Raw genomic sequence first — 20,580 nt, 5'->3', positions numbered from 1 at the left:
AAACGTCAGATCCCAGCAGAGGGACATGCTGCAAAACAGCTGGCCAGCCGGCCTCAACACCATCCGGGCCATCAAAACCTGAGGGTCTGAGAAACTCACAGAGGCGACATGACCACCGAATGCAACGAGGGGTCATACTGGTTCATTGGTGGCGACAAATGTGCTGTGCTAATAAGGTGCTGGTCATAGGGAAACGGGGTGAGGGGATATCATATTCTCAACAATCTTGGAAACCTGAAACCACTCTGATATTTTTATTTTAAAAACCACGACCGCGGCAACGCATCTGGCGGGAGTCATGAGCTCCCCCTTGTGGGAACAGGCCTGCATGGGCTGTGACGAGCCTGCAGAAATGAACCAGAACACCAGTGACAGGGCAGACCGTGGCGTGGGGGATGGAGACGCCAACATCTGGCCCCACAGTGGCTCCTGATCCCGTTGGGGAAATTCGCCAGGCCAGCAAGGATTCCTCAGGGCAGCCGACATCCCTGCACCTCTGCTTGGGGCTGGAGACTGAGCTCACCTATCCTGTTGTCACGGGCCCAAGGCACCTTGTGGCGCCTTCATGACATCAGCTTTATTTCCTGCTCTTCCATGAACCTTCAGTATCCGTGGATGGAAAACCCAGACCTTCCCATGACTTTTTCCTCTCCATTCTTAGGAAATTAGGTCCTGGGGTCACTTGAGATTGAAAGTGGTCAACTCCTTAATTAGAACTATCCAGTCCCAGCTAATAAAGTCTGGGCCTTGATTAATGTTAAATCCTCTGCTGTCCCCTTGGGGGCCTGCTGCGGATATCGGAGGGGAGTGGTGTTTCTCCCCCTTGCCTCCTTCTCCCCTCAAGCTGCTGTTTTTGGTTAGGGCTGCCAGATAAACCAGTATGTCCAGTCAAATTTGTATTTCAGATAAACAATGAATAATTTCTTTTAAGTATAAGTAAATCCTGTGCAGTGTTTGGGATTAGTGTTTTGATTAATGAGTGGGTGGCAGCTCCCAAGAGAAAGCTGGAACGTGGTGGCACCAGATGGCTGTGGGTTCACCCCACAGGCCCACTTGGTAGAATGAATGAGCTGCATTTGTGGGTCCTGATGAGCTGTGGAGTGGCAGAAGAGGTGGCCAGCTTGGGAGAGGGCCTTCTCATCAACAGTCACAGAGGGGGCCATGCTACAGTGCAATTTATAACTGTTGATGTTGACCGTGATTGCTTGACAGAGATTCTACAAATTTCATTACACAGCACATTCCAGAAACTGGAGAACTGTTCGTGTCTTTGGGATTCATCTGAAGGGCTCTTAGGTTGCTCTGTAGTTGAGAATTTTTAGCCACCAAACTCCAGTAGTCCTGTAGAATGGGCAGCATCAAAGTAGCCCAAGGGCTGTTTCTTGATCTTTATAATCATTGTGTTTCTGATCTTTATTTTGCATCTGCCCTTTTAGTGGAGGAATATGTCCTACAGGAGTGTCTGGAGACCCACACCAAAACCTCAGTGAACTTGGGAGATTCTGGAGTCTCCAAACTTACTCTTGAGTTCAATGCCTGTAGCCGAGGCCATGTGTGCTGGGAGCCAGATCTGTAACTGGGAGCTCTCCAAATAAACCCAGTTTTTAAGGGTTATGTAACAGAAATCCACAAATCTGAAGCTCACATAAATGTGAGTTAAAACACAGTAACCACAGTAACTTAAGAAAGGGGTCAGCAAACCTTGTCTTGCAAGCCAAATCCGGCCGGCTGCCTGATTTTGAAGAGCCAATGAGCTAAAAATAATTTTTCACATTTTTAATGGTTGGAGGGTAAAAATCACAAGAAGAGTATTTCCTGACGTGAAAATTATGTGAAATTCAAAAGAGTGTCCATCAATAAAGTCATTGGGGAAGGCAACCAGGTTCAACTGTTTATATATTGTCTGTGCTGCTTTTGTTCTAGGACAGCAGAGTTGAGTAGCTGTAACAGAGACCTTATGGAGAGAAAAATATGAAATATTTACGATCTGGCCTTCCCCAGAAAAATCTGCAACCCCTAGGTTTAATGCCTAGGCTGATAGACTGCTTTCTCAGGGGGCATTACATCCTTGGTGTCGCTTAGAATTGCAGGCTCACGATGATAAAGAGCAGCCCTGGCCTCGGAGGTTACTGAGCCGTTTCGAGGCAGGGGGCGGCAGCGGCCCTCCCGGGAGCAGGCATGGGGGGCAGATGGGGTGCCCTGGCTATCGGGATTAAAACAGCACTGATCCCATGAAAAGCTTTTCTGACCGGGAGCCAGCACATACGTGTGCCCGAGAAGTACAGGGGGCTGGATCTGGTCCCTTGGCTCCTGGCTGCAGGCGACAGGAACCGAACCCGAATGAGCTGAGAGCTGGGTTAGGCACTGTCATTGACCCACAGGAGGGTGGGCTTGGCTAGGCTCTGGGGCACTTGGCTCTCTTAGAACGGCTTCTCCTGGCGCAGCAGCCTGGGCGCTCACAGGCTCCTCCTGCGGGGCCAGGGCCTTGGAGATGGCAGCAGCCAGGTGCGGCCCTCAGCTGGGAGGCCAGGAGGGGGCGCGCTTCTCCCTGTTCCAGGTGGAAAAAATGGCCAGAAAGCATCTGCTTGGCAGGGAGGGTAGGGACGGGTGGGCAGGAAGAGCTTGGAAAGGCAGCAACCCCTGGCATGAGAGGGGAAAGTGTTCAGAGGGCCTTTGGGTTCTTTTTACGCCTAGAAATCCCCGCTGACATCCCACCTATGTCCCCACTAGAGTCTCTCGCTGCCCTCATTCTCTTTTTCCTTTATCTTTCCCAAATCCCTCATCCACAGCCCCATCCCCTCCCTTTAGTGTAATCGGCACTGCCCCACTCATTCCACTGGGGGGCTGATGCCGAAGCACAGGGGACTCTGAACCCCCTGCTGCGGTGCCTCCGTCTGCACGTAGCAGGTGCCCTCTGCATACCTGCAAACCAGGGGACAAGCACCACTGTTGTCCTGTTGGACCTCACAGTTGTCCTAGCCCCACCAGCCTGACCATCGGGCCAGCCTGCAGTCTGACACATCAGGTTTGCCACCCTGTAGCACCAGGATGCTGGGCAGCTCACCTGATAGGGAAAGAGGGCACTTCCTCGGATTGTGTGGAAGGTGGGGTTGGGGTGGAATTTAAAAGGAGCAGTGTTTTGACATGCTCAGAGCCAAGCGGGACCATGCACGTCCAACACCAGGTCTAGGCTGCAAAGTGGACCTGGCTCCTGTCTTTCTTGGGAACCACAGAGTTAAGACCGTCGTGGCATGTCGTGTCCAGACGCACACCTGGAGCTCTGCACCTGGCTTGGACACCCAGGCTCTTCTCTGCCGACGCTGACTTACTTTCTCCTGGTGCGAGTGGGAAGTTTCATTCTTACTGATAGAATTTCAAACAGCAAAGTTTCTCCTAATCTAGGGTTTTAAAGTGTAAAGTCCTTCTTAAGTAAAACAGTTATTACTCAAAAGAGTGATAAGTTGTGGCACATTATAGCTGTAGCTGGGTGTCCTTGAGAAATACTGTTCCTTGTGAGCTTTAGCAGCAGTAAAATCCAGCAGCTGGTTTTATCTGTGACTGTCATTCTGGCCTGGTGAGTGTGGTACTATCACTCAGTTTAGGGGACATTCAGTGTTTTATTGGCTCTGGTGTGTGGTCCAGCCTGGACCAGGGGTCCCTGGGGACATGCAGGGAAGTGGGTGGATGTAGGCTATGTCTTGGAGGCTAAGCAGATTTAGTATAACTGAGCACGCAGAGAGAGGAGGAGGCACCCAGAGGCCTCCAGGCGCCCGACTCAGGCCCGGAAGGGGGTGATGCGCGGAGGGAGGAGGTAAATAGTTCTGGAGGGAAGAGGCTGTTTGGGGTCAGCTGGGCTGAGCTTGAGGTGCAGCCTTGTGAGGACGCCCCATAAGCAAGGGGCAGAGTGCAAGCTAGACCAGCTGGGCGGGCAGGTGTGGGGTCAGCGCAGCAGCCAGGTGGGGGATGAATTCCCAAGGAAGGCTGTCATCTCAGGGAGACTTGGAGGAGTGAAAGAGAGGGCCACGGGGGACAGCAGGAGGGCCTCCGGGAGAGCAGAGCCCCAGTGAAGACCGCCTGGGAGAGAGGGAAAAGCCAGAAGGGGCGACCTGAAAACCCGGAGGGTGAGCTTGCAGGGGTAAGCGGGGTGCCGGCGGGGTGCCAGCTGCGAGCCCCACAGCCAAGGGCTGAAAGTGCCCCTTGGAATTAGTGGTAGGTTTCAGTAGTTTGGGAAAGTCTTGAAACATTTCGGAGGGACGGGGGTAGGGGAGGGTGGGTACCGGCTGGAGAAGGGTGTGGGGTCAGGGGGGTTTACTTACCGAGACTGGAGGGGGACTTAGGCACCTTGAAATGCTACTGGGAAGGGCTGTGGTCAGAGAATGTGGGCGGAGACCTGGTTACCGGGAAGGTGAGGGGTGGGGTCGGAGGAGAGCTGCCCGGGTCCCGATCTGCAGAGGCCTCAGAGGGGGAAGGTGCGGGGCGGGCTCACGTGCCCCTTCCCTCCCCGAGCCTCACTGGGGCCCAGCCTCCTCTCTCCCAGCCACACCCGCGCCGCTCCTCCCCACCCAGGCCACACCCCGCTCTGTCCCAGTGCCCCTCCCTGGCTCTTACCCCCGAATCAGCAGCCTTTTCCCCAGACCCGCCGCCAGCCCCAGCTCTCAGCTCTCCCCAGCTGGGCCTGCGGGAGCCCAGCCTTCCCGGAGATGCTTCCGTAGGCTCGGTCCGCGCCCCCGCCCGCCAGCGCCAGCCCCTTCTCACGAAGTGCACTGCTATTGGTTGACTTCTCCCTAGGGCTCCGCCCCTCGGCTTCCTCTTCTGTGATTGGAGCATAATCCGCCCGTCAGAGCCGTCACCTGGCAACGGGGCGGGCTGTTCCCGGGAAAAATCCAGGCGCTAGACCGGAAAGGCAGGTAGGACAGTTGCTGGGGCCAGGGAGGGTTAAGCTGAGCGCGGGGGTCGCCGGCCTGATGGCCTGGAGGGAGCAGCTCGGCTCGGGTTGGGACGATGATGTCCCTAGTGGGCCCGGGCCCTGCCCCTCTCTGGCTGCCCACACCTCCGGCCCGGGGCTGGGGGAGTCGAGGAGGTGGGGGGACAGCTGTGAGGGAGGGAGGGTGTCCCCGTGTGGTCAGGCAGAGCGCAAAATCACCCTGCACGTTCCCCTTCCGTGTGGTCACGATCAGAGGGTCCCGGCCGGTGTTCACCCCGGGGTCTCCGAGGCCCCAGAGCGAAGGCCAGCTGTCCAGAGGGGAGGGCCGTGGAGCTGGAGTAGACGGGGCAGGAGTCTGCGGGAAGAGGCGTCGGGGTTACACTGGAGCAGGTGTGTGGGGGCTTTCCCCTTGCGTACTGACCAGCGTGCTAGGCTTATCCCTCCGGAGTCAGGGCAGATGGGGGGAAAGAAAACGTTCCCAGGCCAGCACCCCTGCAAATTAGCAAGGGAGGCAGGGACTGCGAGCAGCCTGAAGGCAGGTCCAGGCTGGAGCTGACCCTTTGCAGAGGCTGCTGGTTGTGGAATGGGACCGGGGCTGGAAGTCAGTCTGTCCAGGTGAGGCAGGGGGAGACTTACCTGGAAGGGAAGGGAGTGCTGAGGGCCGGGTACTGCTCCCAGGACAGTGGCCCGTTAGAGGTAGGGGGTCTCTTGAAGATAGGTATTGGAAGTAGGCGAGGGTGACGAGGCTCTGTGGGGATGCCGACTAGGCTTGTCCTTGGATAGCTTTACATTCTGCAGGGAAATGGACCCTGGCGCCCTCCCAGCACGGAGGGAGTCCTGCCTTCCAGGCTGGGCTGTTTCCCCTGTTCCAAGGCAAGAACTCAACCTTCCACTGTCTTTGCCCATCTGTCTCCATCTCTGGCCTCCGGAAAGCAGAATTAAATGCAGTGTGGTACCTCATTTAATCCTTTCCACCTCATTATACGACTGGTCGCACTTGCCCCATTTTACTAAGATTTGAAAGGCTTAGTAACTTGCCCACAGTCATAAAACCAACCAGGGTCAGAACTTGAGCTCAGAACTGCCCATCCTTGCTTACAACATAACTTCAGAACTGGGGCCTCAGCACTGAGAGGGGTGCTTTAGATATCAGCACACTTGAGTGCGGACCCTCCGCCCTGCCCACCACCCCACATCCTTGGAAGCCAGTTTCTCTCTCTCAGCTTTACTGCCATTTGGGGCCAGGTCATTCTTTGTTGGGTGGGCAGGAATGGCTGTCCTGTGCATTGTATTTAGCAACACCCCTGCTTTCTAACCACTGGATGCCAACAGCACCCGTCTCCCAGGTTTATAACCAAACAACAAATATCTCCTGGGGGACAAAACTGCCCCCAGTGGAGAAGGGCTGGTGTAAGGGATCTTAAAACTGATGTGTGTCCTCCTGGAAGAGAACTGGATACACACCTACAGATGGCTCAGGCCAGTGAGGTGGTTTTATGAGTAACTTGGTAGAAAAATGGTGTTCCCCAGAGGGTGGTATATGCAGAACTGTCCCATGAGAAAACTATTGCCAGGGACTGAAAGGAAGTTGGGGAGCTGGGATTTGAGAAGCAGTAAGAATGCATCAAAAGCCTTCATTTCCTCCCCAAAGTTGATGAAAGAGAGTTCTGGCATTATTGAAACAACCCAGGCTAGGATGGATGAACCTGGGGACACTTTGTATTATCGTCATGACTTCAGCCTGCCTTGCAGGGGCTCTTTACACGGAAGTGGGGTTGTTCTTGGAGCTGTTGTGCGTGTCCTGGTGGGGCCGGAGTGCATTCTCAGAGGCTGCCTGACTTCCTTGCAGACTTCAGGCCTGCGGCTCCTGCCTGCGGCTGCCACACACCCTCTCCCTCCAACTCAAAGCCCGTGTTGCCTGCGTGCCCTGCTTCTGGGCCTTTGCTGGTGTGCGCTGCTGGTGCTGCCCTATACCTGCCCCCATGCTGACATCTGCGCCTTTGTGCACGTGTGCGCTCCTGTTCTCCATGTTCCTTTCTCACAGCGCTGGGGCCCTGGGAGGTCTGGCCAGGCTGCTCTGCACAGCTCTGTTTTCAGACAACAGTGCGGCAGCCTGTTTTTAGTGGGGTGGAGGAGGAGGTTTGGGGAGCTGGGTGAGGCAGAGGGGGCTCCCCTTGCTCTGTGGCCCATTGTGGTGCCTGTCCTGGACCTCTCCTTGATCTCAGTCTACACCCCACATCGTGGTGTGCACTGTGCCTACTTCCTGGGTAAGCCACCTGTGGGCGTGCTGACTCCTGTGTCCCCCTCAGCCCCATCCCCACATACCCTCGTGGCACATGTCTGTCTGTCCCCATTGGATGGGGTGCTCCTGCAGCTAGGGCCTCCACCTGCCCTCTGACGGGGCCTGGCCCAGGAGATGCTGTGTTAGTTACTGAAGGAACAGGTGGTGTCTTGGAGGAGGTGGGACCCAGGGCCTCTTAGGGGCACAACCCCTGGGTACACTGATTCCTCAATAGTGGACCATCTAGAAACTTCTGAAGAGGGTCATGTAAGTGTTGGCAGCCTTTTAGCCCCAGAAGTCCCCCTTAAAGAGACTGGCATCCCTGTGGTAGAGTGGTTCTTTGGTTGTGAGCAGGGTGGAAGCCTTCTCAGGATTTTGGGAGTTTGAAGCACTGCATTGAAGTGGCATTGCCCTTAAAGAGAGGCCGGAGGTGACACTGACTTGAGTTCCCACCCTCATGATTGGCTTTCCCGTGGCCTCTGGGCTTGTTTTCTTCTCCAGGCAGGGAGGCTCAGCCAACCAAATAGGACGTGTGCAGTCCCTGCCATGGCCCGGGCCCGGATTCAGGGTAGAGCACACCCTGCAGCCTGTCATTGGGCCTGGCACCGGCTGTGGATGGAAAAGTGCGTGACACTGACCCGTGGGGCCCGAGTACCATGGGGGTCTGGGAGTGAGTTGCAAGGGACCCAGGCCAGCCTCCTGGAATTTGCACATGGGGGCCCATAAAGTGGTGGAAGAATGGGCCTGTTCCCCTGAGAGGCCAGCAAGGAACGACACAGCCATTGGGCAGGCACGTCCCATGCCCACATGCACTAGGCTGGCAGGTGCCAGGCATGTGGCCGAGGAGCAGTCTCCTGTGACTTTCAGATTTTAGTGGGCAAATCAGGCATGAACCAGGGGACGGTGAGGGCACGAGCAGTGTGAGAGGAGAGCCTTATACTCCATTTCAGTTAAGGCACCAGCCAGGTCTAAGGCTGAGCAGGGTGGAGGGCGTGCAGAGGTCGACAGGGGGCAGGAAGGAACTGCCCAGAGGGACTTGTGTCTGATGCCCAGAACGGACCACACTCGTGTTCTCAGCCCTTTGCTTTGGCTGACTGGTCTAATTGCAACAGCAGCTTCTGAGGTAGGGCTGTGATTATTCCCACTTTGCAAATGAGGACCTCCAGGGACAGAGTTACAGGAGCTTGCCTGGCGTGACACGGCTGGAGGGGGTGGAGCCAGGACGCCAAAGGGAAACCCGCCCACCGGCGTGTGCACTTGGCCATCGTATCTTCAAGGCTTTGATTTTATTCAGATACATGTGATGGTCCAGCCTTGCAGATTTTTTTTCAACTCAGGTTTGAAAAAAATGAGTATTTGGATTAAAATACTAATTTTTCTACCTTTTAGTTACATGAGCTTGGGCACTGTGTTTTCAAATAAAGAAACCCAGACTGTCATTTGGCCACGATGGGGAGGCTTTGGGGGATCGTGGGAATCAGGGTTGGATGTTCCCAGTGTATTTGTATCAAGTAGGCATTTCTACCACATGGAAATAACATTAGGTAGCTCTGATGTGTTTCAGCTACATTTTGCAGCTAAATTAATAATATCTATTAATTTGACCGTATAATTATCAACATTTATTTTCTATGACATCACATTTTGCCTTCTCCCTCTAACTTGATACCTTTTGCTTCTGCAGAGAATTCTGCCGGACTAAGGAAAGATGGGGAATAGCAAAAGCCACGCGGGGCAGGAATTTTGTTCACAGTTTCTTCCTGAGGAGCAGGCGGAGATCAATAGATTGTTCGATGCTCTGTCATCAGAACAGCACGGCTCCAATACGTCGCCCGGCTCCTTCTCTCTGGAGGCACTAAAGGCAAGGGGAACAGCAGTGCGTGTTCAGTCTGGGGTCTGCAGAGGTCTGCCAACTGTGGCTCTCAGGCCAAAGCTGGCTCTCCGTTTTTGTAAGGCCTATGTATGGGAACAGGACCTGTGAGGGGCCAGGTGGTGGGTGGGTTTTCAGCTTTGCGGCCAGTGATCTCGCCGCAGCTGCTCCTCTGCCTTTGGAGTGTGAGGTTCTGGGGACATTTCTGACTTGAGGCCAACCGAAGGGGCCAGCCCTGCCTCCCATCTCTGGAGCTGCGTCTCCTGGTTCCCATCCAGGGTGGGTGACAGACAGCCTTGTGGGGCTTGCGGGCCCAGTCATCACAGTTAGAAGGATGCCTTTATCTTTAGGTAAATCCGTGGGTGTTCGATGTCCTAGGAATGTTACGTCGCTCCTAACAAGATAGTGACTTTTCAAATTCAAGGTTCACCAGAAAGGAAACTGCCCATTTCCCCATCTTTTTGTCCCATTCCCTGGGCTCCTAGCTGTGTGTTTGAGTGCCCAGACTGAGGCAAGACCGTGGCAAAGAGGGGAAGCCGCCCATCCTCTGGGGCACCAGGCACGGCTGCAGCGTGTGGAGGCACATGGCCGCCTTCTAGTTCTCTTAGAACATGGGGAGTGGGAGCTGGTGGGGGCCCTGGGGCTCACTTTACAGATGAGGACACTGGCCAGGGAGGTTTCCCAGTCACAGTGGTGGTGTGCGTGCCCCGCTTAGACCGAAAGCGTCCACGAAGCTGGAACAGACAGACCAGATACCAAGTAGCGTCCTGGATGCAGAGTGGGTGGCCGCACTCACGGGTGAATATCAAGATAAATGGGATTAAAGGTTAATCAGGAAACCATGGCGACTGAATGAAGTTTCCTTTGGGAAAGAATTGCAAGTTGCTTTGCCGTTAAAACTTTAAAGGTGCCAACAGAGGGAGGGGTACTCGTGTTGAGTAGCGAGGGCGGCGTCTCTTTACCAGAACCGCAGAAGAGAGATGTCACACACAGCACGCGCATGGTGACTTGTTAAAGGACAGCCCAGCTTTCAGTTCCTGCTCTGAGGGAGCGTCCTGATTTCGCTGGTGATTTGTGCTCTCTCGCCATTTATTTATAATCCCTGCACCAAACCAGATTTGATGTTAGAGTGAAAGAGGAAAAGAATGTTTACAGAGTGCTATTGGCAAGGCATTAATTAAGAATTTGATTTCACATTTAAATAAAAATGTTAAACGCTTATTGAGCACAAAGAACTTGGGTAAGAAGTGAAAGCTAGCTAATAGATTTGCAATATATTTGGAAGTCACTAATACAGAGGGGACCAGATTAGCTATCCAGACATCTGTTCCAGGTGTTAATAAACACAGACATGCCAATGGCGGGTGTCAGAGGCTAGACAGATGTTGTAAGCAGAGTGAAGAGCAGACGATGGCCAGAGGCAGGAATGACGTGGCCAATCTGGGGAGACTGCAGAGTTTGGAGGGCAGGATGGAACAGATTATGGAAGAGTCTGATGGCCAAGGTGAGCCACAAGCCAGGACACGTCAGGCATGCGTCCTGGGTGATGTGATGGCCTAGTGGGGGCGAGATGGTGCGTGTGGGGGCTTAGGAAGGTTGAGAGCCGGGGGAGTGTCCTGGGGTTGCTGCAGGTGGTCTGGGTCTCCTCGTTATTTCCTGGGGTCCTCGTGCTTTTAACTCACACTCTGTCCTGCCTTTTCTCCCACTTGTCCCCAACAGAGCCACGTTGGGGACGCTCTGCCACCAGAGATGGTCGGCAGACTGTATGATGGCATGCGGAGGGCCGACCCGCCTGGGCGGGCAAAGGGGCCCGGCGAGGGTGTCTCCCGGGTGCAGTTCACAGTGTCCTTGTCTCACCTGCTGAAAGGAAGCTCTGAGGAGAAGAGCCTCATGGTCCTGAGGATGATTTCTGCCGCGGAAGGTCCTGTGAAGGCTAGAGAAGTGTCCAAGGTAGAGGCGGGGCCCTGGCCACCATCCCAGGCGGGCTCGGCGTCGCCAGGTGGGGCTTTAGGATGGCAAGCCGCTGGCGGAGGCATGGTGGAGAGTCCACCTTCGGGGGGCCCTGGGCCACATAGCTGGTTGGGGTCAGAACCCCCTGGAAAAAGGCCTTGGCAGAACCGGACCCGCCAAGGGTACCACTAGAATAAAGACCGCCTGCACTACACGATCTCGCCCGCATTGCGGTCCACCACTGTTGGCACTAGAGAGAATGTTGATACAATGCAGGGCATAGGTCATGGTGGAAATGTTCCTAGTGATAAAACCGCGGTTTTCCAGTTTACAGAGGATCTGGTTGGTTCTGTGGTGCATGTGCTAAACTACAGGCAGGAGCTGAGAGGCTGGACCCAGAAGAAAGCCCCAGGCTCCCCCACCAGCGTGCAGGTGCTGGCCGCCCACCTCTTCTCCGAGATGAAGCTCCAAGGCAAGTGCCCTGTATGCGCCCACCCACCTAGGCCCTGGCAGCATAGAGTGGCACCAGGCTGTCCCGATTATTGCAGCCTTGTAGTAAAGTTTTGAAATCAGGAAGTGTGAGTCCCCCAACTTCGTTTTGGCTTATCTTATTGGTTGGCCATAAAACACGCCTCAGTAAATTTAAAAGGATTGAAAATCATATAAAGTATGTTCAACCCCCATGAAATGAAATTACAAATCAATAACAGGGCAATTTGGGAAATTTCACAAACATGTAGAAATTAAATACCATAGTTGTTTACAGTATTTTCTTATAATCCTTGTTCTACAAGATCAATAGTGGTGTCCCCACTTTAATTTCTGACTTCAGTCCTTTGAGAGACTCTCTTTTGTTCTAGGTCAGTCTAGCTAAAGGTTTATTGGTGTGTGTGTGTGTGTGGGTATGTGTATTTTCAAAAAGCCACCTTTTTGATTATGTTGATTTCCTATCATTTATCTCTACTTCATTTCCCTTGAAGTAAATATAAGGTGATGTCTAAGTCTTCCTTCCTTCCTTCTGCTCATTTTGGTCTTTTCCTAGTTTCTTAAGGTAGAAATTTAGGTTATTTATTTGAGATCTCTCGTCTTTTGTCATATATCCATTTATGGCTATACATTTCCCTCTAAGCACTGTTTTAACTGAACCCTGTAAGTTTTGGTATGTTATGTTTTTGTTCTTATTCATCTCAGTTTTCTAACTTCTCTTATAATTTTCTATATAATTTTCTAACTTCTCTTATAATTTATTCTTTGGTCTATTGGTTATTTAGATATGTGTCATTTAATTTCTGTGAATTTGTGTATTTCCCAAATCTCTATCGTTGTAATTCTATTCCGTTGTGGTTGAATTCTATTCCATTGTGGTTGAGATTCTGAATATTCTAGTAGCCACATTAAAGTAGTAAAAAGGAACAAGTGAAACATAACTTTGTATAATTTCAATCATTTTAAATTTGTTTCGGCATGTTTTGTGGCCTAACAGATGGTCTATTCTGGACAATGTTCCAAGTGCACTAGAGAAAAATGTTGGAAGAGAGACACATTTTAAAATTTACTTGGGATTTAAAAACACCTTGTGGCGAATCTCTTTGCCAAGTAGATTTGTTCTGTAGAAGTGTTACTGTTTTATTATACAGCTGGATTAAAAAATTTTTTTTTAAATTTTGGTATCATTAATCTATAATTACATGAAGGACATTATGTTTACTAGGCTCCCCCCTTCACCAAGTACCCCCCACATACCCCTTCACATATTCAGCTGGATTTTTAAATCAAGTTTGAAAATAGGTATTTCAAACATTAATCTAACTGATGTATTTGGAGCTTGGAAAGAAAAATAACATAACACGTCATTATATATATATATATGTTTATGTATAAAATATCAGCAGTCTGTCTTCTGATATTTCCACCATATCACTTCCATTCTTAGTAGGTAAGATAGAAAACAAGCTGTAGACATGGCTTGGAAACAAGCATAACTCATAGTCAATGAAAGTCATTCTTCCCAGATGAACTGGTGGGGCGCCCAGTAAGTCGCCCGCCACTACTTGACTTGCCTGGAGAATAACGCACGTCTAAGTTCTCTCCAGGTGGCTTTGCTGGGGCTGAAGCCCTTGGCAGCCTCTCTCAGGAGCAGCTGCTGAGGCGTCCAGGGCTGGGCCTGGGGTCAGGGAAGGGCTGTCCCCTGGGCCTCTGACATGCAGCTTAGAGGGAGATAAAAGTCAAGAGGGTTGACATGAATTGTTTCGATCTGTGTTGTCCAATGAAAATATGACAGGCACCAATGCAAGCCATGCATGAGATTCTGAATATTCTAGTAGCCACATTAAAGTAGTAAAAAGGAACAAGTGCGATCAATTTTAATGTCCAAACATAATTTAACATTGGGAATTAATATAGAAAATGATTGAGATATTTTACTTTTTTTTTCATAATCGAGTCTGAAATCAGGTGGGCATTTTACACTTACCTCACCTCTCAATTCAGACGGGCCACCAGTCAAGTGCTCAGAAGCCACATGGGCTCCCCCATGGTGGGGCAGGTTAGGTAGTAAGTATAAGGTGATGTGGTTGCACCGTTTTCTCCTGCCCTAGACGGCGAGAAGCTCCTGGGGCCTCAGCGGCTGGACTGTGACTGTGGCCACACCGTGATCGAGGACTGGGTGTTCAGGGCCCCCCATGTGGCCGCCTTCCTGAGCGTGGTCATCCACAGGGGCTTTCTCCTGCTGCACCCGCCCCTCAGTCTGGCCACCCTGGTCCCTGAGCGTCAAGTCGACCAGGGCGGGGAGTTTGAGAGCGTCCTGGACGTCCTGTCGGTCATCTACATCAACTCCCACCTGCCCAGGATGCTGCAGCACGGCTGGCGTCTGCTGTTCTCGTCTGAGCTCCATGGGCACAGCTTTGCCCAGCTCTGTGGGCACATCACCCAGCAGGGGCCCTGCGTGGTGCTCCTTGAGGACCATGACGGCCACGTGTTTGGTGGGTTCGCTTCCTGCTCCTGGGAGGTCAAGCCTCAGTTTCAAGGTAACAACCCCCAGGTAGTAGCCCTGCTTCTTGCTGCCTGGAGGCCTCTGAGCAGGACAGGGTGTGTGGGTGCCCAGAAGCCTTGTTCCACCTGCTCCAGGCATGGTTGGAGGCTCTGCTCTAGGATCTGGGAAGAAAACCTGAAAATCATTACAATAAACTTCCACTTTTTCCAGCTCCTTTGCTATCAATTCCAGGTTAGCTCTGCTGGGTTTCAATGTTTAGTAACAAGCAGACTCACTCTTCTTGAAGAGGAATGGAAATTACTGTTTTTGAACTTAAATTCGTTCTGCTCTGAAATGAGGAGGGAATTCCAGGAGGGGGCAGCCTTGCATCGCAGACTCAGGTGACGTTTGAGAGCGTCTGGCAATTTGTCCTGGAAACCAGATCGGGCATTTGAGACTTGAAGTGACATCACGACCACGGAGTCACCTCATTTTTGCTCACATTTTCTGTGGTGCAGTTGAAAGCCCGCGGCTTTGGGCTGAGCTGGCAGCCTCTGAGCCTGGCGCTGGTCCTGGGTGAGCGGCCTCCTTGCCCTGGGCCTGGGTTCCCAGAGCCACGTGATGTGGCGCCGTGTGGGAGAGCAGCTGTACGAGGCGTGCGATGGGGGTCTTGGCTGCGGGTCCTCGAGTATCGTACGTGAGAGAGAGAGAGGAGCCCTCTGCTGGCTTGACTGTTTTGGCAGCAGACGAGGATGACTCCTGGGGAACCTGCCCTGCCTCCTAGGGTGACCTTGCCGCCCGTGGCCTTGCCCCAACAGCACACAGACCCAGGAGCCCTAGAATGGGGTCCATTGCAGCTGATGGCTACCCGTGGTGGCTCCGTCACCTCACTTAGCATCCGGGACCCACAGACGCTGGGGCAAAGGCAGTCTTAGAATTGCCAAGCAAAGTGAAGCATATGCCCCTCATGGGGGCAACAGGTCCACTGTGTCTGAAACTGCCCCAGCCTGGGGCTGCCTGAGCCTGCGGAAGCAAGTCTGAGTCTCAGGCCTGGTAGTAGCGCCCTGTCGTCTGGCTCCAAGTGACCTCTCCGGGCTCGGCTCCCTTCTGCCCCACCCCAGCGCTCACAAACCCTGCGGTGGGCGCCACATGGGCCCCTGTTCCTTAGCGGCTCTCACCCAGCCCTCCCCATCTCGGACGGCCTTCCCGACCCTGCAGCGTAGTGCGTGGCCTCCAGAAGCTGCTGGACCGCACGGCCGCAGACGCCCGTTTCCACCCGCTCCCCCACCTTCACTCCCAGTCGGCTTCCCGTAACCCCTCCCACCCAGCGCACCGCCCAACCCCCAGAGGACGCAGATGCGTCCGTGTCAGCTCCCACGGCTTGTTTGGTATCAGGTGCCCTTCACGCCGTCAGTATGGGCCACGGCCTCTGGGCCACGTTCTCCTACTGTCCCAGGGCTGATGGTCCTTGCGGTGAATCAGGGAAGGAGGGAGGCATGCTCAGACCTACGGGGTCTGGGGTGTCCTGCGTTGACCAGGACCTTCTCCTGGTGGCCTGCGGCTGACAGTCCCTCACTGGGTGGCCCCACCTGAGCAGCTGGTCCTGAGGGCAGCAGAGCACCTGCAGGCTTCCTGCCCCTTTGGGCTGTGCCTTCTTTAGGTTGTGCCGGTGCCATGTCAAGTCCTAGGTGCTCTCTGACCACCTTGCTCTTAGTTAAAGGGGCCACTCTTCCCGGCTTGGAGCCCCCGGCCTGCCAGTGGTGGGCAGCTCTGTGCCTTGGCGAGGGCCAGAGGGCATCCCCAGCAAGCAGATGCCACAGTCCATTTTAGCTGTCGCTGTCACCTGGCCCTGCGCCCCAGCTCATCCTCAGGTCCCAGGCAGCCACAGGCCTGTCCTCTGCGGGTCCGGGAGCCGCCTGCAGAGCGGTGGCGGCCAGGGTCCCGGCATGCAGCAGGCTCAGGGAGCTCCCGCAGAGCCACGTGGCAGCTTCGCTGTCTGAGAAGTGGCCTGTTTGCGCTTCCTGCTCTTTGTGCTACTCAAGTTGGTGCCCCCCTTCTCTGCTCTGGTCATTTCCAGGGGATGACAGATGCTTCCTGTTCTCGGTCTCCCCCAGCATGGCTGTGTACACGTGCACGGGCTACAACGACCACTACATGTACCTGAACCATGGGCAGCAGACCATCCCAAACGGACTGGTAAGGACCTGGCAGAGCAGGGGACATCACCCTCGGGCGTCTGTTCTGTGGTGCAATCTGTCCCAATATGCCAGGCTGACACTGTCCCCTGCAAGTTGGGGAGCTGTATGCATTTCATTATGCAAACGTGCCGAAGTCAGTTCATTCTGCGGCATCAGTGCCTCGGAGAGTGACAGCGGGGACAGAATTTCTCATGCAAGGGTGGGCCTCTGCAGAGATGTCAGAGCTTTGTGTGTGAATGGTAGCTTCGGCCAGTTTTCCGGGCAATCAGATGGCTGGCCTGTGGCCTCCGTGGCTAGAGAGGGTGTTGGCTTAGACCTGCCACCAGGTGTTGCTACCCTGGCATGATGTGGAGGTGAGCAGGGGGGTGGGGGGACACACCCAGAGCTGAGCTCCCCAGACCCATCAGGACTCGTTGGCGGGCAGCTCCCCAGGCAGTGATGGGGTGACTACACCCCCCATCTGCTCTGCGTTCCAGCCTGTGGACTCAGCCACAGAAAGGAGAGGGAGAGGGTGAGGCTGAGGGCCCAGCACGGGCCGGGGGGCCTGGGGCAGGCGACGGACACCTGACCGCCAGCTGCATTTGGGTGGGAAATGTGGCTCCCGCCAGCGCCCGGCTGTTGCCTTTCTCTGCTGCTCAACACAAAGCGCCTTTTGGGAAGTTCTGGCCCTGCTTGCACTGTCAAGGGCTGGAAGGCTGGTCCACCTTATTAGGATGGACGGGTCCTGGCACGCCTTTGCAGGCTTGCTGTGCAGCCCTCACGGGGCCACTTGAGGATTCTGGCACCTCCCAGAAAGGGCAGTTTGGTGACCACAGGGGCGAGGGCTCTGGCCTGAGGAGCCGCCCCCAGCAGGTCCCCAGGAATAGCCGGGAGGAACCCTGAGCATAGGCTGCGTTTTCCTGCTCTGCTCTCTTGCTCACCTTTGGGGAAGGCAGTGGAGGTGGCATCTGGAGAAGGTGCCCAGGGAAGCTGAGCAGCAGTTCTGTCCCCATTGGCCACTGGCTCGGAGCTGCACTGTTGCAGGTGGGGGCTCAGGGGGTCGCCCCTGGGTCTGCCTCCCTCCTGTTTGCTGTCCTCCAGTCACCACCCTGAGCAGCAGTTGGAGGCTCCCAGCCCAGTGTCTGGTCAGGGTTAGGACAAGGACAGTCCAACACAGGCTTCCAGGTTAAGTTCTGTGTTGCCTCGCCCCTTATTTTAATGGTTTGGGTCTCTGGCCCCGATGGCCTGTGTCTTTTTGTCCTCTGTTATCACTGTGCTTCCAGCCAGCGTAGCCCATGAGAAAGCCACGGGGTGGCGTCTGGACACCTCCAGGACTGTTCTAGTAACTTGTAATGGGTGTGTGAATCGCCGCAGTCTGTTTCTCAGTAAGGGGGGTGGGGAGAAAATGCCTGTGCTTGCCACCCACCCTTGTCGCAGCTGTACTGTGGCCGAGGTGTGTGATGCCAGCGCTGAGGAGCTGACCTCTCCCCCCACAGGGCATGGGAGGGCAGCACAGTTACTTTGGGCTGTGGATTGATGCCGATTTCGGGAAGGGACACAGCAAGGCCAAGCCCACGTGCACCACATACAACAGCCCCCAGCTGTCGGCCACGGAGAACTTCCAGTTTCAGAAGATGGAGGTGTGGGCCGTGGGGGACGCTGCAGGGACACAGCTGGTGAGCTGGGAGGGCCACCTGCTGGCCTCCCCTCTCTTACTCCTCCTTCTGCAGGTCATTTGCTCAAACTTGTTTCTGGCAGCGGTTGCTGGACACGGGGAGCTGGTGAGGGCACAGCAGAGCTGGGAGTCCTGTCGGGGTGCACAGGTTTAGTAGAGTGAGCTGCCCCAGGACGTGGGCCCTGTGCCGGTGGGAACCGGGTTAGGGGCCACCGGTCCACCAGACGAGGGGCGTCTGGGGTTCCTTCTAGCTCCCTGGTTCTGCCATGAGTCATTCCTAGGCCCCCTGCCCCTCGTCACCTCCCAGCGATGGCGGCCCAGGGTGTGGGGACCCCAGGGAGAGAGCCAGAGCCCCACCTTGTTTTCCTTGTGGCAATAGTAGGTTCTTGATTCTGTTCTCACAAGTTGGAAACCATGAGGGTGCCGCTGCTTGTTCCTGGCTGTCGGGGTGACCCTTGTCTCCCTGCACCTGCCGCTGAGCCCACCCACCCCTCCCTTCCTTCCCAAGGCCAAGAGCAACAAGAGTGTTCTGGACGCGGACCCGGAGGCCCAGGCCCTGCTGGAAATCAGTGGGCGGAGTCGCCATAGCCAAGGGCTCCGGGAAGCCCCTGATGCGTGAGGAGGCGCCCCCGCCCCGGCCTTCCTGAGCCGGAGCAAGTCCCCCCTGGGTGGAGCACACAGCCTGCGGACCCTCTGCCCGTCCTGTGTGTGTTTGACCAAGAGCCGCGCTGGGCATGTCCAGGCGCACCTGGGTGCGCTGACTGGGGCACGCGGTAAAATCCCTCTGATGCCATCTACTGACTCGTGGGTGCATCTCCCAGAATGTTGAGTGTCAGATTACAACTTGATCCCTGCACTTTGTTTCATATCCATGAAATCTGAAGCCACTGAGACACTGAGACCTCTGCTGGAGTGAGCGTTTGATGGGAATCTGAGCACCTGCCTGGGAGGGGCTCCACGCTCAGGGTCCCAGGCCCGTCCCTTGGCTCCTGCTCAGGCCGTCCCAGGTAAAAGCGTGCCTGGATGTCCCGTTTTCACTGGTGAAGGCAGAGGCTTTTGGATGTGAATCTTGATCTTGTTGGGAACAGCCTCCTAGGACATGAAACTCCTGCATTTATAAAAAGCACAGTGTGTTAATGGGGAAATAGCCAAATATTTTGGAGATGACGGGTCACAGTGGTGTGGTCCTTGATAGATGTTTACAGTAAGTTCCACATCTGTGTTTCTCAGCTGTTTTTAAATGCATGTGTGCCATGAGAAAATGGGAAAGCCAGGAGACCTACAAATCTAAATGTGGGGGACCTTCTGGGTCCCCAGTATGTCCCGTTGCATAAATTAGTGGTAACTTGACAGTACTGGCCTGGGGTCCTGACCCTGGCACCGCCCTGTCACTGTGGCCCTCCTGGCCCAAAGTGGGTGATGGGCATCTCACAGTGTGGACTCACTTTAAACAAAGTCCACTGATCCTGAAATGCTAATGCTGGCTTAGAGGGGCCAGGCCTCTGAGCAGAGCTGCCCTCTGCCCTCCCAGCAGGCCTGAGGAGCTAACACACTGTGAGCACCCCCTGCTCAGAGAAGCTGTGGGTTTGTCTCTAAGACATAATACCTCCTCTTTTCATCTTTTGCTATAAACTTGGACCTTCTGTGGATTGGACAAAAACGTGGCCTTTATTGCTGAGTCACCCTGATTATAAGCCATAGTAAACCGGGCTGTTTGCATTTTGCAGCTTCTGCATTTTCCACCAGCAGACTCATCACACTGCATTGGCAGTGCCCCTGACCGAGCAGAAGGCCTTGCAAATGAGCCTTCAAGAGAGAAGTGCACACTCAGGCGGAGGGATGGTGGCAGGACTCAGAGCTGAGTCACGGCTGATTTTCCTTATAAAAAGCCCATTTTTAATAGTTCTCAGGTGCATTATGTGATCTTCCAGCTGATGGGAATGCAGCAGATGCAGGACATTAGGATCCTCAGATCCTCACCGTAAGTCCAACGAATTGAGTCCCAAATCTTCAGTTTGTTATGGAAGTTTTTTTTAAAGTTCAATTAAATACCTCACCAATAAAAGGTCTGTCGATCTCCATACCCTCAGCGCCGTCACTGCTGCCTCTGTTCATGGCTGTCAGGCCAGATTTTGTCTGCACTTTCTGCTTGTGCTTGTTCCAGTGAGAATACAGACGGCAAATAGGGATCTGAGTCCCAGGACAGCACACTTACACGGGGAATGGGGGTGTCCGGCCCAGGCGCTTGGTAACCTGGGGGACGCGGCCCTCGCAGTGGGCGCGGGACAGCTGTGCACCTGAACCCTGTGTAGGGTGTCAGCCGCAGCCGGGGCCTCTGGGCCTGACAAGCCTCCCTCTCCCGGGACTGGGAAAACACAATGCTAGTTTTAACACATGGAGAGTTTGTTCTATGAAACGGAAATAAGAATTCAATATGGAAGGCCCAGCAGTGTCCCTGTAAGTGAAGGCTGATCAGGGCCCCAGAAGATGCTAGAAGGAAGAGGTATGGTCCATGGCGCCATCATGGCTATTGTTACTTATTTTCCATCATGTTTTCTTAATTTAAAAAATGCCATATGTGTTCATAATGAAAAAGGTTGAAGTACAGAAGAATACCGCTTGAGTGCTAAGTCCTCGTGCTGCCCCTTCTCCAGCTGTCTTCCTTCCCCGGGTTTCCCAGTCATCCAACCAGTTCAGTCTCCCACCATAGGTACCTCATTGCACACCCAACC

General features: G+C 54.2%; 1 protein-coding gene and 1 long non-coding RNA gene across 5 annotated transcripts; one reads left to right on the top strand and one right to left on the bottom strand.

The window, feature by feature from the left end:
* Nucleotides 1-239: 239 nt before the first annotated feature.
* LOC108386507 (uncharacterized) lies at nt 240-4,443 on the bottom strand. 3 transcript variants are annotated; one of them, XR_005054615.2, is made up of 3 exons: nt 4,317-4,437; nt 3,065-3,335; nt 240-2,640 (listed from the first exon to the last, which is right to left on the bottom strand). It is a non-coding gene; the product is annotated as an uncharacterized lncRNA (long non-coding RNA). The 3 variants fall into 3 exon arrangements; XR_012126715.1 differs by having other exon boundaries at nt 3,065-3,398; nt 4,317-4,365; XR_012126716.1 differs by lacking the exon at nt 3,065-3,335 and having other exon boundaries at nt 240-2,548; nt 4,317-4,443.
* A 393-nt stretch (nt 4,444-4,836) lies between these two features.
* Nucleotides 4,837-19,937, top strand: MEAK7 (MTOR associated protein, eak-7 homolog). Of its 2 annotated transcripts, none has more exons than XM_073226102.1 (8): nt 4,837-4,907; nt 8,890-9,066; nt 10,795-11,025; nt 11,353-11,497; nt 13,623-14,051; nt 16,074-16,192; nt 17,670-17,849; nt 18,357-19,937. In XM_073226102.1, the coding sequence occupies exons 2-8, from the start codon at nt 8,914-8,916 to the stop codon at nt 18,465-18,467; spliced, it is 1,368 nt and encodes a 455-aa protein (XP_073082203.1). In that variant the 5' UTR covers nt 4,837-4,907; nt 8,890-8,913; the 3' UTR covers nt 18,468-19,937. The 2 variants fall into 2 exon arrangements, with proteins under 2 accessions (XP_073082203.1, XP_073082202.1); XM_073226101.1 differs by having other exon boundaries at nt 17,670-17,903.
* The last annotated feature ends 643 nt before the right edge of the window (nt 19,938-20,580 follow it).

The sequence above is a fragment of the Manis javanica genome, chromosome 17, assembly GCF_040802235.1.
Source record: "Manis javanica isolate MJ-LG chromosome 17, MJ_LKY, whole genome shotgun sequence".
Taxonomy (NCBI): domain Eukaryota; kingdom Metazoa; phylum Chordata; class Mammalia; order Pholidota; family Manidae; genus Manis; species Manis javanica.
The sequence above is the reverse complement of the archived record's forward strand: the minus strand, read 5'-3'. Positions and strand labels throughout refer to the sequence as shown.